The 18,028-nt window shown below is 40.2% G+C and overlaps 1 protein-coding gene across 4 annotated transcripts in view; it reads right to left on the bottom strand.

Annotated features, from left to right (window-relative positions):
- The window catches only part of BLK (BLK proto-oncogene, Src family tyrosine kinase), a 51,007-nt gene that overhangs the window by 18,945 nt on the left and 14,034 nt on the right, over positions 1–18,028 (bottom strand). The window contains exon 1 of one of the 4 annotated variants that reach the window (XM_070480662.1): positions 4,988–5,129. The exons of 1 other annotated variant lie outside the window; for it this stretch is intronic. In XM_070480662.1, the coding sequence (XP_070336763.1) occupies positions 4,988–5,055 (68 nt within the window). In that variant the 5' untranslated portion in view covers positions 5,056–5,129. Of the gene's footprint in view, positions 1–3,983; positions 4,190–4,987; positions 5,130–18,028 lie in introns of those variants that run through there. 2 more of the 4 variants (XM_070480664.1, XM_070480663.1) reach the window with 2 other exon arrangements.

The raw sequence follows: 18,028 nt of genomic DNA, 5'->3' as shown, positions 1-18,028 counted from the left end.
GTCTGCATCTTTTTCCAAGAGCCGGAAGAGGTGGCCCAGAGAGGAGAGATGCCTGGGTTTAGGACTCAGAGATGGTCTGCCTGGTCTGAGGGAAGTGCCAGAAACCTGCTGCGGTGGATCCCAGGCCCTGGGGACGGGAGCCTTGCTATCTAGAAAGAGGTGACCGGCGCATCTGGCGGTCTGGGTTTCAATCTTCACTTGGGAAGATCGCATCCCCTCTCTTGGACCATTAGAACATTCTGAGGTTCTTTCCAGCTCAGGTTTTCTGATGAGATGCTGTAATTTACAGCACAATGAGAGCTTGGGCACCTAAGGTCACTTCTCAGTAATATCCGGGAAACTTCTCTAGAGGCAAAGGAAATATGATCAAGATTTTTCTTGAATAAAGAGACTTCAGTGACAGATGTGGGAAAGGCCCCAGCATCCCCACCATGTCGCCACCACCCTCGCTCCAGGTGCAGCTGTTCGGCGAGAGCTTACTCTTGACCCAGAACTTCACCTATCTCATATCATACTTCAGTTCTCCAAAATGAGTGCAAGTGGGAGGCCTGCGATGGTAAATAGCTGGTTCCTGGTCAGTTAACCAACACAGAGCCAGTTTGGGAGCCTGGGCTGACCCTAGACCACCACGCTCCAGCTCACAGCCGGCCCACCCCCACCAGGCAGATGCTAATGGAGGAAAGGGCTCTTGTCTGAAGGGTGTGTGGATGACTGCCACTGGATATATACATCGTGTTCTAAGCTGCACGCCTTTTCCCACATCTCAGTGTCTTACAGTTAATGATGATTCATAGGTAATTAGCAGCATTTCCCCCTCTCTCTTAGTGATACATGAACACTAGCCCTCCGAGCAGTGGTGTCTTAGACTCAAAGAAACACCGTAAAGCATTTCTTTCAGAGAGTTAAAAGCACACACCTCATATTATTTCTCTTCAAAACCATCTTGAAAAAAGAAAAGACTATAATAATTGTGAATAATGGATAAAGAACCATTGTAACAAATAACCCACAAGTATTTTTTTTTAGTATATTTCTCATACAGAACATTTGTAAACTATATTAGTAATATAGTACTAATTTTATTAGTACTATACTAATTACTAATTATTAATAGTAATAATAATGTAAACTAATTACTAATTAGTTGTGGTTACTAATAATGTAAACAGCTCTGATACTTCACATGTTTAAAGAATGACCCTCTTTTTCTTGTATCTGTGTGTGTGTGCGCAGCTGCCTCCGTCATGTCTGACTCTTTGTGACCCTATAGACGGTGGCCCGCCAGCCCGCCCAGTCCATGGGATTCTTCAGGCAGGAGTTCTGGAGTGCGTTGCCATGCCCTCCTTCAGGGGATCTTCCCGACCCAGGGATTGAACCCGGGTCTCCTGCATTACAGGCTGATTATAGACCGTTGAGTCCCCAGCAAAGCCCCTTTTTTGTATTTACGTGTATTTAAGTAGTCTCTTTTGTTAGTTTAGGTCACCTTTAACATCAAATGAAATATAGTGCCAAAGTGACAGTGAACATTTCAGTTCTCAGAGATCTTTAGGTAGCCACATTTTGGATAAGGGATAGTGGGTTTGTACTTGTAAGGGCTGCTGAATTTTACCAGGTGCCTATTTAATATCTATTAATATAGTAATTTTTCTTCTTTAATTTGTCGATGTAATGAATTATGTTGATAAATTTTTTTCTATTGCACTCTATTTCTATTGCATTCTGGAGTAAAAGCTATAGGTTGCAGTGCATTAGTCTTTTTAATACATGGTTAGATACTATTTGTTAATATTTTATTTTGAATGAAAATCTATATTCCCAAGTGTGATTAGTCTATGAGGAATTAACATTAAGATGATGCTGGCTTCCTAACATACCAGGGAGCTGTTCACCTTTATTCCTATAATCTTGAGTAATTTAATCACACTGGGGCTATCTGTTCTTTAAAGGCTAAATGGAACTCAGCTGTTAAGTCCTCTGTTCCTGGGATTTTAAATAATAGATCTTTAAATAAATTTCCAATTTCTTCTATAGGAATTTGTCTCTTGCTATTTTTTCCTCCTTCTTACACCATTTTGATAATTTATATGATTTATAAGAGATCTTTGGTTTCCTTTATTTTTCAAATTCATTGCAATGAAGGTTTACATCATACTGTTTTGTAATTATTTTCATTTCTTCTCTTTCTTTATTATGGCTTATTTCTTGTTCCCAACAGCCATTAAAAGTACTTTCAATAATAAGTATGATTTTAATTGGATAAAATTATCTGAAAGTTTCTAAGGCCAAATAAAGTTTTATACCAGCTTTAAAATTATGAAAAAGGAGAGTATAATCAAAATAACATGAAAGTGGAATAGGAATAGATGTATCACCAGTGAAACATAATAATAAGCATGCAAACAGATTCCAGTACATATAGAAACGGTGGCATTTTAATTCAGTGGAGAGCTGAGGGTTTATTTTAATAAAAGGTATTGAGAAAATATCTATCTACTTAGAAGAAAGTGCAACTGGACCCCAATCTCACACCAAGTTAAAAATAAGTTCCAGGTATACTGAAAAAATATATTTAAATTTTTTAAAAAAAATTTTAAATTTTTTTAGAAAGATGATAACGATAACCCTATAAGCAAAACAGAAAAAGAGACTCAGATGTATAGAACAGACTTGTGGACTCTGGGAGAAGGCGAGGGTGGGATGTTTCAAAAGAACAGCATTGAAACATGTATATTATCTAGGGTGAAACAGATAACCAGCTCAGGTTGGGTACATGAGACAAGTGCTCGGGCCTGGTGCACTGGGAAGACCCAGAGGGATCGGGTGGAGAGGGAGGTGGGAGGGGGGACTGGGATGGGGAATGCATGTAAATCCATGGCTGATTCGTTTCAATGTATAACAAAAACTACTGTAATGATGTAAAGTAATTGGCCTCCAACTAATAAAACAAACAAACAAAAAATAAAAAAATAAAAAAAAAATTAAAAATTTGGAAGAAAAAATTAGGAGTCTAAAACGTATGACCCAGGCTTCTCTGGTGGCTCAGTGGTAAAGAATCCACCTGCCAACGCAGGAGCCATAGGAGATGCAGGTTTGATCCCTGGGTCAGGAAGATCCCCTGAAGAAGGAAATGGCAACCCAGTCCAGTATTCTTGCCTGGGAACTCCAATGGACAGAAGAACCTGGAAGGCTACAGTCCATGAGGTTGCAAAGAATTAGATGCGACTTAGTGACTGAACAACAGCAAGAATGACAACAACAACATATGACTCAGAGCTGGAGATAACAATGAACCAAGATAGAGTAGCTGGAAACTAAGGATAAAAAGACATATTCATAACAGAAAGGCAAATTCATAAATGTTAAGGGTACTATACAGTAAAGGAAACCATCATGAAGTCAGTAGATGAGCAATAGACTGGGGAAAAGATTTGCAAACTGTATGGCAGACAAATGTCTATTTATAATATACACAGAGCTCATGAAAATTGACCAGAAGTATGGGATTAGCATATAATCTACGCAATAGAAAAATTAGTAAAAATATAAATAGGCAATCCATCCAACATAAATGTGAATCACTAAATAAGCATGTGAAATGCTAAAATTACTTCCCAATTGGAAAATGCAAATCAGAGTATCAAGGAAACACTATATTACATCAATAAGATTGGGAAATAAATACAAGGAATGGTAATACCAATTGTTGATGATAAAGGGAAAATTGTGTTTCTTACTTTTCTGGTACAAAAGTATTTATTATTGTTAATTCATCTGTTCTTTCTCACTCCATTTCTAGGTTGAAAGCTTTATGAAGGCTGGGATTTTTGTATTATACATTGTTAAATCTAAATTACCAAAACAGTGCCTGGCATGGAATAAGTGCTTAATAAACATTTATTGAACAAATAAAATATTAAATATTAACAATCTTTTAGAAAGCAATCTTTCAAGTTCTATTAAAATGAAAAAAAAAATATACATACATTTCGATTTACAATCCCTCTTCTAAGACTCTCATGGTACAATCAGACATCATTATACAGGAATGTATAAGATATACATGCTTTATTGCAGTAATAGTTGGGGCAACAAAAAACAGAACATAAAAATCTTTGTAGCTGCTCACCAACTGTAAAGCTGGACTTTAAAAGTCTCTAAAATATGATATATCTATTAAAAAGAATGTGCTAGATCTTTACCAGCGAGGCTAAGAGGAATTTCTACAACATACTGTTAGGTGAGAAAGGCAGGATGCAACGAAGTGGGTGAGGTTTACCCATATTCGGAAAAAAAAGAATGAGACAAGAAACTCCTGTATAGGGTTAGGGTTAGGTTTGGGAGGGTAAACACCAAGATGTTTACTTTGGTTATTGGTGGGGAAGGTAGAGGCAGAAAAGGAGGTAGAACCCCCCCACCCCCAACCTCCAACAGAAAGAAAAAGCAAATTTTAAAAAATGTGTGTGTGGGAGTGTGTAGGAGTGTTGATGCAAAGTAGGGCTCCAAAAAGATATTTCCTAAAATGTTAATATTGTTTATCTCAAATAATGGGACCTCATGTGACTTTTTAACTGCTTTCTTATGATTTTATATATTCCTTGAATTTTTTAACAGCAAGCATATCTTATTGGTACAAGTAGTAAAATGAAAAGAGACGTGAATGACTTCCTCAGCACCAGAGAGGGTGTAAGACCTGGACCAGGGTCAGCCCCAGCACTGGGGAACAACTCCCTGGGTCTCAGGCTTTTCCTCCTCCTTCCAGCCTCCTGGCTCAACAAAGGGTCAGCAGGCAGCAGCTTCTAGAATTTTCCCTACATGGACATCTGGTTCTGCGCCTGCCCAAATGACTAATCCTGTCTGGTCAACCCTATTGCCACCAGCTTTAAACTTTCTGTGCAAACCTTTCTGTCCACTTAAACAGAACTGAACAGCCACACAACTTGACAGGAAGTATGAACACAATTCCTCAGATTAAATCACCCCTACTTACACACCCTTGTCCTTCAGCTCCTCAGCAGTGTGTATGCAGATGGTTTTCCATGGGTTTTCTAAACACATGGGTTCTCTAGGGTCCCGGCGCCCCAGGGGCTCTGACTGGAGCCCAAGGTAATCAGGAGGGCATGTGACTGAGCACAGTCCTGTCCTGGGCTCGGGCTGCCGCCCTGCTGTGATGTTTTAGCAGTTTCAGGCTGGGTGGAGCCAGGAAACGCAGGGTCCACGCAGAAGGCCGAGGCAACAAGTGCAGGTCCCAGGAGCTTCAGGGGGCTTTGCTGCACCCGGGGGATACTGGCCTCCTTCCAGCAGTGAAGGACGGATGGGAGAAGGGTATATGTGTATGTGTGAGAGCACGCACATGTGCACCTGTGTGTGTGCGCGTGACAGACAACCGTGCGTATGTTATGTGTGTGTGAGTAGTGCAGAGAGGGTGGGGGAAGCAAGAGAAGGGGAAGGTTGTGGGGGAGGCTCATGCTTGTTTATCTGGACTAGGTTAGACCCCCGTGCAGACCTTGACCGGAGAAGGGAGATCAACGTGGGCCCCAGGGGAGACGCTTGTAGTCTGAAACACAGCCTCAACCGTAAAACTTTTTATTTACAGTTGCCAGCATTTCACAGGTTGAAAGGACTTGATAGATGTGATTTATTGGATATTCATGTAGCATCCATAGGGTTTCCCAGGTGGCGCTAGTGATAAAGAGCCCGCCTGCCAATGCAGGAGACATAAGAGACGCAGGTTCCATCCCTGGGTTGGGAAGATCCCCTGGAGAAGGGCATGGCAACCCGCTCCAGTATTCTTGCCTGGAGAATCCTGTGGTCAGAGGAGCCTGGCGGGCTATGGTCCACAGGGTGGCAGAGAGTTGGACACAACTAAAGTGACTTCGCACAGCACATAGCATCCATAGGGTGGCTACGATTATTCTCATTTCACTGCTGAGGATGGAGTGGCCAGGTGACTTGCTAAGATCACACTGAAGGTGACAGAGTCAGGCGCTAGAGGAGACCTCCCTGCCCAAAGAGGGTGCATGGGTGCTTTGCCTGGGGCTCTACCACCAGGGCTCACAGTTCGAGTTCTGACACCTCATCTTCATCTCTGTGGGGACTGCACCTGCCTCTGAAGCCCCCCAGCCCAGAAGAGAAGTCCTCCAAGAGCTTAGGGAGAGGGGCAGTGTGGGATTCCAGGGAGAGCGTGGCAAAGCAGTCTCCCTCCTCCCTGGTCCAGGGGAAGGGGGTGGTCCAAGCAAGCGACCAGTTGGCCGGGTGAGCCTGGGCAAATCATCTCATCTTCTAGACTCAGTCTCCTCACCTATAAAATGGGGAAGTGTGAAACTATTCCTCATTTTCGTATATAAAGACTTTTTGAAAAAACATACTCAAAGATGAATGCCGAAAAAGTCAAACAATATACTTTCCTGTTTGGGGCCGAGGAGGCAGCTTTGTTTCTGCAGAATTAAACCAGGTTTCAATGCACTTTTCTGCTTGCATCACCCTGTCTGTGCACTTCCTTCATCCTGGTCCTGGCATTGTGGAACACCATTTTTTTTTTTTAGTATGTTTTTATATAAATACTGACAACCTGTCGATTGTCTTGCCTATTTGGAAAAACTTGGTCTATTTTTAGCCTTTCACAGATGTCTTTTAATCATGCACTCACCCACAATTACAGGTGTAATTCCAATGACTGTTTGTCCATTTGTGTAAAATTAGGGGAAAAGGCATCAAAACATGGAAACAGTTGTGCAAACACTATTACTCAGATGAAAGTGCTAATCCGGACAAGACGGAACCGTTGACACGCAGGCGGCAGTTCATTCATCAGCTGACATGCTCAAGTTCAAGTTCAACATACGGAAAATGTTTGGAGAATGTTGACCCACAGTGTGCAGCTACCTAGGTTTCATAAAGGTCAGGGACCCAGGGCCTGAGCATAAGTCATACGGTTGTCATGCAGACCAAACCAGATGAAAGGACCAGAGCAGGCAGGGTACTAAGTGAATCGTAACTGAAGGATGACCTGGGTGACAGAGGACAGCTTCACGGTGCTCTGAGCTGGCCTGGGACGCCCTGAATTTCTGAACCCTTCCTCTTGGGTTGAGGGCCCGGGTGGTCAGAGGGGACAGAGGCCAATGTGAATGGCGGGTTGCCACATGGCCCCGGAAGTGCTGATGGCTCCGAGTCCCTCCACCTGCACTGGCTGCTCCAGAAGCAGGTTATCTGAGAGGCGGGAGGTTGATGTAGTGGAAAAATGTCTTCTATTATACGAAGTCAACCCTGGAATGCACATGGTGGCAAGACAGAAAAATCATTTTGATGCTGGTTTACTTTTTTAAATTTTTAAAAACTGAAGTACACAAAGCACAACGTTGCGGCTCTGGTTTACTCACTCTTTTAAAGAGCAGGCACAGGGCTTCCCTGGCAGCCCAGTGGGTAAGACTCTGCTTCCAATGCAGAGGGTCTGGGTTCGATCCCTAGTTGGGGAACTAAGATCCCGCAGGCCTTGCAACAAAAAGATTTTTTAAATAGCAGGTACTCTCATGTGTTAAGTGGCCTTCCTGTGCCAGATACTGAGCCAGACACCCCACAAACACTGTTGTGTTTGAGAGAGACCACAGAACACCGAAGATAAGAATGCAGAGATCTGAACTCCAGTCTTGCTGCGATCAACCTCTGTGTCCTTGGGAAAGTTGCTTAACATTGCTGTAAGGGTTAGATGAGTTATTTCATGCTACTGGCACATCTTAGAATGGTGCGTGGCCCATAAAGTAAGAGCTTAATAAATACTTCACTATTACTCCACATATACAAATATGTGAGACACCAGCCTCCCATTGGTGAGTTCCTTCCATCCTTATGGAGTATTTGCCAACCTCTAAGCATTCCAAGTCCTGCCTCCCTCCATGAATCCTCTAGTGCAATGCCCGTTTCCTAGATGAGACGAATACAATGATAGGCTTATGATTCTGAACTAAAAAGAGGCCAAAGAACTTAAACTGAAACTTATTTTTTGAGTCTTATGTTCAGGATAACTCAACCTGAATGAAGGTACTTCACCTCATGCATATCATTCCCTCCACTTGTGATCGTGAAACAACAAGTGTTTCACGATCACAAGTGTTCTAACAGTGCTGGCTCTTGGAAACTATATTCTTGTGTTCACTCAGTCACAGCCAACTGCGTACTGTGTCAGGCACACCAAGACACAGAGATGAAACAAGGAAGATGTCTGTTCTTGAGGGATGATAAGACGAGAGACGTACAATCAAGTCACAACAAGCAGGGGTACGCAGATGACGTTCTAAAGAGAGGTCTTGTGAGCTGAGCAAGAAGAAATCACTTCCACCTGCGAGAAACACTAGGTAATCCTTAAAGGATGGTTCAGATATCATTTTTTAGATTGAAACTGTTTTGAACGAAAATATTCAAAATATAAAGCATGAGTATAATGAACACCTCTATACACATCTCCCAGATTCACCAATTATCTTTAGATACTATTATTAATACTTATCTTATTTTTTCCTTTTTTGGCTACACTGCCCAGTATGTGGGATCTTAGTTTCCAACCAAGAATCAACCACACCCTTTGCCCTGGAAACACAGAGCACTAACCACTGGACCACCAGGGAAGGCCTAGAAATCATTTTCTTGATGGAAATACTTTAAGTATTTTAAGACAAATCATTTTACAAAGGATTTAAACTTTTAAGTGAAATGAAACTCATGGCTTGAAATGCGATGTGCCACCTCCATACTCTGTATGCATCTCTAAGACATGGAGACATTTTCCTCATATAATCACAATGCCATTATCACACATAACAAAATGAGCAGTAATTCTATGGTTTTATCTAACATCCAATCCATGATCAGTTTCCCCCAGTCGTCTCAAAACTGGCCTCCTGATGTTGGTCTGTCCTATTCAGGATTCAGACGAGCTTCGCACATTGTGTGGGATGGCTGAGTCTCTTGGGCCACCTTCACTGGAGCGACCTCCCACCCCGCCCACCCTCGCCCCTGCATGGGCCTGTTGCATGCTGCTGACTTCTCAGATCCAGACTGGTGGTCCTGTGGGATGCTCTGCTTTCCACAGTTTGCTTCCTCATTATGGCTCATAACGTGTTCCTCTGTCTCCCTACGTCTCATTGCTGCTGCTGTTGTTCAGCCACCCAGTCGTGTCCGACTCTTTGCGACCCCATGGACTGTGGCACACCAGGCCTCCCTGTCTCTCACCATCTTCCGAAGTTTGCCCAAGTCCATGTCCATTGAGCCGATGATGCCATCCAGCCATCTCATCCTCTTCTCTGTCTGCCCTCGGTCTTTCACAGCATCAGGAACTTTTCCAGTGAGTCAGCTGTTCGCATCAGATGACCAAAATACTGGCATTTCAGCTTCAGCATCAGTCCTTCCAATGAGTATTCGGGGCTGACTTCCCTTAAGATTGACTGGTTTGATCTCCCTGCTGTCCAAGGGACTCTCAGGAGTCTCCTCCAGCACCACAGTTCAAAAGCATCAATTCTTTGACTCTCTGCCTTGTTTATGGTTCAGCTCTTACAACTGTACATGACCACTGGGAAGACCATAGCCTTGCCCATACGGATCTTTGTTGGCAGAGTAATATCTCTGCTTTTCAACACACTGTCTAGGTTTGTCATACCTTTCCTGCCAAGAAACAAACCTCTTCTGATTTCATGGCTGCAGTCACCATCCATAGTGATTTTAGACCCCAAGAAGAGAAAATCTGTCACTACTTCCACCTTCCCCCCCTCTATTTGCCATGAGTTAATGGGACTGGGTGCCGTGATCTTAATTTTTTTAATATTTAATTTTAAGCCAGCTCTTTCACTCTCCTCCTTTACCCTCATCAAGAGACTCTTTCGTTCCTCTTCGTCTTCTGCCAGTAGAATGGTATCATCCACATGTCTGAGGTTGTTGGTAGAACAACTCTGCAGGATTCACTACACCCAGGTTCATCTTTTTCTGATAGGGATGCCTAAAAAGAGTGTCATGTGGAGGCTTATCTGTCAGGAGGCTCAAATATACAGCTGCACCACTTCGGAGATGCTAAGATACATCTGGGTTCAGGTGATGCCAGCCTGATCCTTTCATTGAAAAGCTCTTTATCAACATTTTCAGCTAATGTTCCATGAGAGGCCACTGAATACTGATGCTTTAATTCCAGCATTCCTTTCACACTGGTTAGTTGGGAGTTGAGAGAGTAAAGGATGAGGATGAGAGAACATCAGAAAAAAATGCCATGAATAATTCCACCAGAATTAAGTAGTATCCGCATATGGAGAAATAGTGCTTTCCCAAAGAGATGGAGACAAAAACCTTGTTCAGAAAACAGCTTTTCCATTGGCTAGATTGTAGAGCATGTGATGGAATTAGTCAAGAAACCACAGTGAATGCCTTGTGCATTAATTTCAATATCTGCCCAATGCTACCACAGGACCCACTGTTAGAATTGTAACTCCTGCCTGGATATATCAGGGCTGCTGGGCGAGCTAGCAGTGGATTTGGACTTGTATGTGCCCTTGGCCAAAGTGACTGCCAACTTAGGTTCAGGGATGAGTAGACACACATGTGGCTATTTCAATTTTGTAAACTGAAAATGTTTCCACAGTGGAAATTCACTCCCCACAATGATAAATTTGATGGAAACTGTTTTCAAGTGGTGAAACGTTTAAGGGTGCTGAGCAAAACTTCAGGAAGGAAGACAGCATTTCTGTGAAAATGTGTTAAAATACAGATGCATGCTTACTGTGTCACCTATATTTGATTCTGCTGACATAGCAAAGCTTGAAATTTGTTAGGCAAATTATGTGGAAAAATGGCACCAGGATAATATTTAAATTCTTGTGATAATTACTAGCTTTCGAATAAAATTCTTTTATTTGGAGACACCATATACGTGTTTAAAAAAACACAGTAGTGATAAGTAAAACTTGCTGCCCATATGTCAAAATGAAAACAACTACTGGTATATTTGGTATTGATGGGACTGTGGACTTTAATCTACTTCTGTTTTGTTTCTTTTCTTTTTTGCATTGTTTTTATTACAAAATTAAATCATGAATTCATTACTTCCTAATGGAGTCAGCTATGATTTCTTAGCACAGTAGTTGCTTAACTTGCATGATCACAGCTGGGAGTTTGCAGACTCCTGAGTTCCAGCCCCAGCAGTTCTGACATGAAGGTCCAGTCTGGGGCTAAGTGTCTGCATTTTTAATTAGCTCCCTGACCATGCTGATGCAGACAAGTTCACCTACCCCACTTCATGAAGACTCTTTCTTTTATTTGGCTGCACTTCCAGACTATTACTTGCAAAAGGGATTTAAAGATAATCCTGCAGACCTTCATAGTGAAGTCGCTCAGTCGTGTCCGACTCTGCGACCCCATGGACTGTAGCCCACCATGCTCCTCGGTCCATGGGATTTTCCAGGCAAGAATACTGGAGTGGGTTGCCATTTCCTTCTCCCGGGGATCTTCCTAACCCAAGGATTGAACCCGGGTCTCCCGGATTGCAGGCAGACCTTCATTTGAGTCCCTCATAACTTGACATACAGAACAGAAAGAGACTCACAGACTTAGAGAATGAACATGTGTTTTCTGGAGGAAAAGATGAGGGGGAAGGGATAATCAGGGAGCTTGGGATGGACACATACACACTGCTGCATTTAAAATGGGTAACCTACAGGAACCTACTGTAGAGCGCAGGGAGCTCCGCCGGGCATTATGTGACAGTCTGGATGAGAGAGGAGTTGGCGGGAGAATGGATACATGTGTATGTGTGGCTGAGTCTCTTCACTCCTCACCTGAAACCAGGACATTGTTTGTTAATCGGCTACACCCCAACACAAAAGTTCTAAAAAATAAGTAAAATCGAAAAAGAGTCTCTCGTAAATAATGCTTATAGTGTTCCTGCCACTGGTCCTCTCGTCTTGAAAAGGAACATTTTTTGTCCTCCATACACATATTCTTTCCGTATTAATATACTTCTATGCAGTTTTTGGACATGGGGGAAATAACTTCCCTTTCTACAACAACAGCCAGCATGACTCTGATACTTGCCAACTGGCAAAGCATTTTCATATGTGTATCTCAGGAGCCTCAGAACAAGCCTGTGAGCGGAATCCTCACCTCCATCCTCCGGAGGCTGAAGACAGAGGGGAGAAGCAGAAGAAACCGAACAGGGATTTGAGTCTCGTCTCCGACGTGAAGCCGTGTTCTCTCATGCTGAGGCTCACAGCTGTGTTCCCAAATGCACATCTGTTCACAGCCTGAATTTCTTTCTCATTATCCATCATCGGTCCTCGACAGCCTCCTCTCCAATGTTTATTAAGCACAACTCAGAAGTGGAATTGGTAAACAGAAAGGAGACTTGTGCAGAGAAGCACCTCCACAGGTTTCAGGGGGTGGTGGGACATTTGGACTGAAAAAGTTGGCTCTATTTTATGCTTGCAAACAGGAATTTGAGAAAGGTAAAGACAGCAAAAAAGAAAGAAAGAAAGGTTTTAGGCCCCTGACATTTTGGGGGCTAACTGTAATAATGTTACAGTTATTGTAATTATCTGTAATAATTGACAGACATGGATTGATAGGCAAAGAGATCTAAAATTAACTTATAAAAACTCTTTGTCGTAGGGTTTGCCCATCAAATGGGAGAGTGAATACTGACACAGAATGCCTCTGTTCCTTCCTGCTCAAAGTCAGACACATTGCCATGGGCTTTACATGTAGTGCATCTAGTATTGACAGTAGACACACTCCTTCCCATTTTATAGATGAAGAAACTGAGGCTCACTGACGTCTAAAGACTTGATTAAGACCATATAGTGAGTCACAGACTGATACTTGAAAATCAGTCCTATAGCTTCGAAAACTAGCTGATTCTAGTCTGTCCCAAAGTATGTGAAGTAATGAAAATAAGACACTGGAGTAATGAAAATGACATCTGTGAAAAACGTGAAACTGATTAGAAAATTCAGTAATAAGTGATAAACAAGTAAAAGTAGATTATGATAGGATTTTAGAACAAGATGACGACCTTGGAAATTGTAGACATAGCAATAGAAAAAGAAACTAAAGTGAAGCTTTAAATAAAAAAAGAAATAAAAGTGGAAAAAGAACAAGCACAGTAACCTGTGAGACAGTATTATGCGGTCAAAAAACATGTCACTGGATTATCAGAAAAGGGATAGAAGAGAAAAAAATTTGAAGAAGTGAAAGATGGAAATTCCAAATTTGATGAAAACTATAAACTCAAGGAAAGTTCGAGAAAGTCACTCAGCCTCATGGATGAAGAAAACCACATCAAGTTATATCATGATCAAATTGCTGAAAACTGGCGATAATGAAAAAATTCTAAAAACTGCTAAAAAAGATACATTATATTTTTAGAAAAACACCGCAGGAGAAAATCTTTGTGACTTTGACAGGCAAAAAATCTTTTAGAACATAAAAGCATGAACTATGAAAGGAAAATTTGATATATTCGAGTTTTTCAAAATTAAGAATGTCTGCACTTTAAAAGACACGATTAAGGAAATGAAGAGGTAAACCACAGACTGGGGAAAATATCTGAAAAACATGTATCTGATGTGAGAATATATAAATAACTTTTTCAGCTCAATAAAAGAAGACAAAAATTCAACTTAAATAGTTGAACAAAGAAGATATTATATGATTGGCAAACAAGTACATGAAAAGGCGCTCAACATTATCAATCATTAGAGAAAATGGTGATTAAAATCACCAAGAGATACCCCTACATACCCTCCAGAATGGCTACTGCTAAAAGACCAACCAAAGCAAATGTTGGGCAGGCTCCGGGGAAGCTGCAGCTCTCACACAATGCTGAATGCCGACGGCAAAGTGAAATGGAACAGACACTTGGGAAGCCAGTTTGGGAGCCTCTATTCTCTGATCCAAGATCTCATTTCTAGTTATTTATCAAACAGCAGTGGACACATCTAACACAAAAGCTTGTGGGCATACACTCCTAGCAGCTTAACTCATTAGCTCCCACTGGAAACAACACAAAGGTCCATTAACTGATAAATGGATTTCAAAAATGCAGTTGTGATCGATCACTCTAGCTATACTAGCATGGTGAACTTCCAGAGCACCGTGCCAAGAGAAAGAAACAAAACACAAAGAATATACACTGTCTGATTCCATACACAGCCCTCTCGTATCCATGGGGATTTGATTCCAGGAGTCCCCCACATTTGCCAAAATACCTCCTTGTTCTCAAGGTCACTGTCTGCCCTTCATATTTACAGTTTTTGTATTTACAGATTGAACCAACCACAAGTGAAACTTTCGATAAAGAAGAGAGGGTACAGGTGGGAGGCGGGGAAGGAAGGGCTTCTGCATCTTTCATAGTGGGACTTGATATAATTAGTCCAGAGATATATTTAAAATCAAAGTGTTGGTCTTCTTTAAAGTTACAAAGCTGACGAAAAGGAGATTTAAAAACAAACACTGTTAGCATCCCTTATTCCTGGGATGATAGAGGGAGGGGTGGGACAAATTTTTATTTTTCAGTTTAGACCCTTTGGAGCTTTCCACATTTTAAGAAATAATGTTTATGGATAACTTATATAGTGATAAAATCTAACTCAGCAAATGAATGGGTAGACAAACAAATTAGGAAAAGAATAAAAGACTTAACTGACCAAAAATGCCTGGAATACATTATTGTTAGGTGAAAGAGTTTATTGCAGAATACTTTGTATAAAATAATTGTGGAAAATAAAAAAAGGGGAGTATATAAAATATATTTGCAAATGAAAAAAAAAGCCAAAAGCCCTTTGGTATAAATAAAGCAGCCAGCAGGGCTGTTTCTGGAGAGTGAAAATCACAAACAAAAAAGACCTTACATTTTTACTTTACATACTTTGATGCGGTTTGTATTAAACATAGAACGATATGCTTAAGTACGTAATACCATTAAATGGTGGTGGTGGTGGTTTAGTCGCTAAGTCGTGTCCGACTTTTGTGACCCCACGGACTGTAGCCTGCCAGGCTCCTCTGTCCATGGGATTCTCCAGGCAAGAATACTGGAGTGGGTTGTCATTTCCTTCTCAAAAATACCATTAAATATTGTTTTTTAAATGTGAAGTTAAAAAAAAAATGAATTGGCAATTACCCTAAAAAATATGGGACACGTGCCCCCGAGCAACATTCTAAAGGATGAAAGAGGTGACGGAATTTCTATCCTTTATGGGTTCAGGCCATGCTTGGAGGAGCTGGCCTCCTCTGATGAATCACATTAATATACTCTCCTCTTTCCGCATGTAATTTGCTTGCAGTTATAGGAAATTCAGAAAGTAGAGAGGAAGATAAGATTTACTTACAGCACCATTATTTAGAGATAACCACTGTTAGTTAACATTCTGGTATGCCGTTTTCCATTGGCATTTTTTAAAAAAAGCAAAACTGGGATCATTATCTACATCCGGTTCGGTGACCTGTTTTTAAGACTGTATCATGGCTACATTTTCCTGTCATTTATCCCCTTCGTTGCATCACATGCAGGGCTGTGGGGCTTCTTATTGGAAGGTGGTACCATACTTACTTTACCCATTCCTCTGCTTCCATGCCCAAGCTACTTCCATTTTTTTAGTATCAGAAATAATGCTGCAAAGATGTCCTTTGCTCATATACCTTACTCTTGTTCAAGTCCCCCGTTAATCTTGGTTGAGGTTAAAAAATCCTAGAAGTGGGATTGCTGGGCTCAAAAGCATAATATGTTTAAGTCTTTTGATATATGTTTTGCCAAACTGTCCTTCAGGCATTTTCACACAACTGGATATATGTGTTTCCCTGTACTTTCTCTACAAAGGGTTATTGTTCTTTTTATACTTACTAAGTTAATTTATTTAAAAAGTTATCTTTTACTTTTTAATCTAATTTTTGTGTTTCATTGCTGTCATTCAGTCACTCAGTTGTGTCTGACTCTTTGCAACTCCCTGGACTAAGTAAGTAATATACCCATGTTGAAAATCAGAAAATTAAGCTCTATATAAAGAAAAAAATTAAAAAGACTCAAAATCTCACCACGTATGAAAAAACACTATGAACACTTTGGTGATGAATTTCCAGAGCTTTTATATTTGCATATACCCTTAAGAAAATGGAATCAGACTGTTTATGCAGTATAATAACATGGTTATTTCAGTAAACAGTACAGTGTAAACTATATATACATAAGTATAATTTGGGAACCAATATTATTAATTGCATGCCATCTACAGACAACATTAATTTATTTAATCACTATTGCCCAAATGAGTTATTTTCAAACTTTGATTACTATAAATAAACCTGTAGTAAACATCCTTATAGGATAAATGTTTAGTTTTTTGTCCAATATTTTTAAAGCTATATTTCTATAAGTGGAATTATGAAGTCAAAGAAGATGCATATTTTTAAGGATCTTGAACTCTGATACTAAATTAATTTCTGCAAAGATGAATTTATATTCTCACAGCAATGAAGAAAGCTCATTTCCCTTGGTCTTTGTCAAGAGCTTTTATCAAGTTGCAAACCTTTGCCAATCCTCTAAGTGAAAAGCAACATGGCTTTAATTTACTTTTCTATGAATATTTATCATGTATTTATCAACCACTTGTGTTTCTCACGTGATGAATTGGTTGTCCACATTCTCTGCTTATTTTTACATTGAGGTGTTTATCATTTTTCCTAATTACATATAGGAACTCTTTATATCATAGATATATTTAATTTATACATTAATTTGTCAAATATATTGTAAATACTTTCTCATTTTATCTTTTGCTTCTTAACTTTGTTTACAGTATTCACTGTGCACAAAAGATTATCATCTTTATCTTGTCAGTTTGCTAATCTTTCTTACCAATCTTTGCTCTTGGTGTTCCCTCTCAGAAATATCTTCCCCAACCTAAGATTATAGATGTATACACCTACATATATATTTATTAATTTTCATTATTAGTTTTTTCACAATATTTTATATGCATAAAAACTCAGAAACAAATGTAACAGCACTAACGTCAAACATGCATTAATATTTTGTCACATTTACTTTGGTTCTCTTTTTCTTCCTCTCTCTTTTTATGTCACCAATATTACTAAATCTTGATCATAATTTTCTCCTTTCTTTGTCTCCAAAGTCATCATTATATTGAAGTGACTGGGTGTTATTACCACATATGATTTTGTGCATTTATGATATACAAATAAACAGCCACAAGCAATATATACTTTTGTATGTTTTGCCAAAAATGGCCTCATAATGCAAGTAACGTTTTTGAAATTTGCTTTTTTTTAACCCAAACTTATTCTTGTAGTTTATTTATTTTGCTATACAGATCCCTAATTCTTCTATTTTTAAAAATCTTATTCCATTAAGTGAATAAACCATGTCTTATTTGTCCCTTTAATCATTTTTTGCTAAGCAGCAATTGAGTTGTCTCCTTTTTTTCATGGTGACAGACTCCACGGCGAGGAGCCCATGTCCCCCTGCACACGTGTGAGACTGTCTCTGAACAACGCGGCTCCAGGGTACTGGGAGGACCCACAGGGCTATAGAGTGAGATCCTTCAGTTTGGCTCTGGAATCCCAAAACTGTCTCCAAGGTACCCAGCTGTCCTACTCCCAGCAATACCCAAGAATCCTCATTTCCCCACATGCTTGCCAAAACCAGTGTTATGAGACATTGCTTTTTGCTAATCCCATGAGTAATAAATGGAATCTTTTTGTTATTTGTTTTTTCTTGATTACTTTTGAGATGTTTATTGATTTATGTGGGTTTTCCCCTCTGTGGATGGCCCATTCATATCCTTTGACCATTTAGAAAAATTGTAGTTTTCTTTTTTAAAAAAGAACTCATTTATTTTCAGTTATTATTGATTTTCTTTTCTACCATGGAAACTATTTACAAATCGATGAAACTTTGCTATGGTCTGTAACCAAGATATGTTCAAAAGGATTTGAAGCAATGCACATGAAGACAACTGCCAGACTCCTTAGACTGGATAAGAGAAAT

The sequence above is a fragment of the Odocoileus virginianus genome, chromosome 18, assembly GCF_023699985.2.
Source record: "Odocoileus virginianus isolate 20LAN1187 ecotype Illinois chromosome 18, Ovbor_1.2, whole genome shotgun sequence".
NCBI lineage: Eukaryota > Metazoa > Chordata > Mammalia > Artiodactyla > Cervidae > Odocoileus > Odocoileus virginianus.
This window is presented reverse-complemented; position numbering and strand designations above follow the sequence as displayed.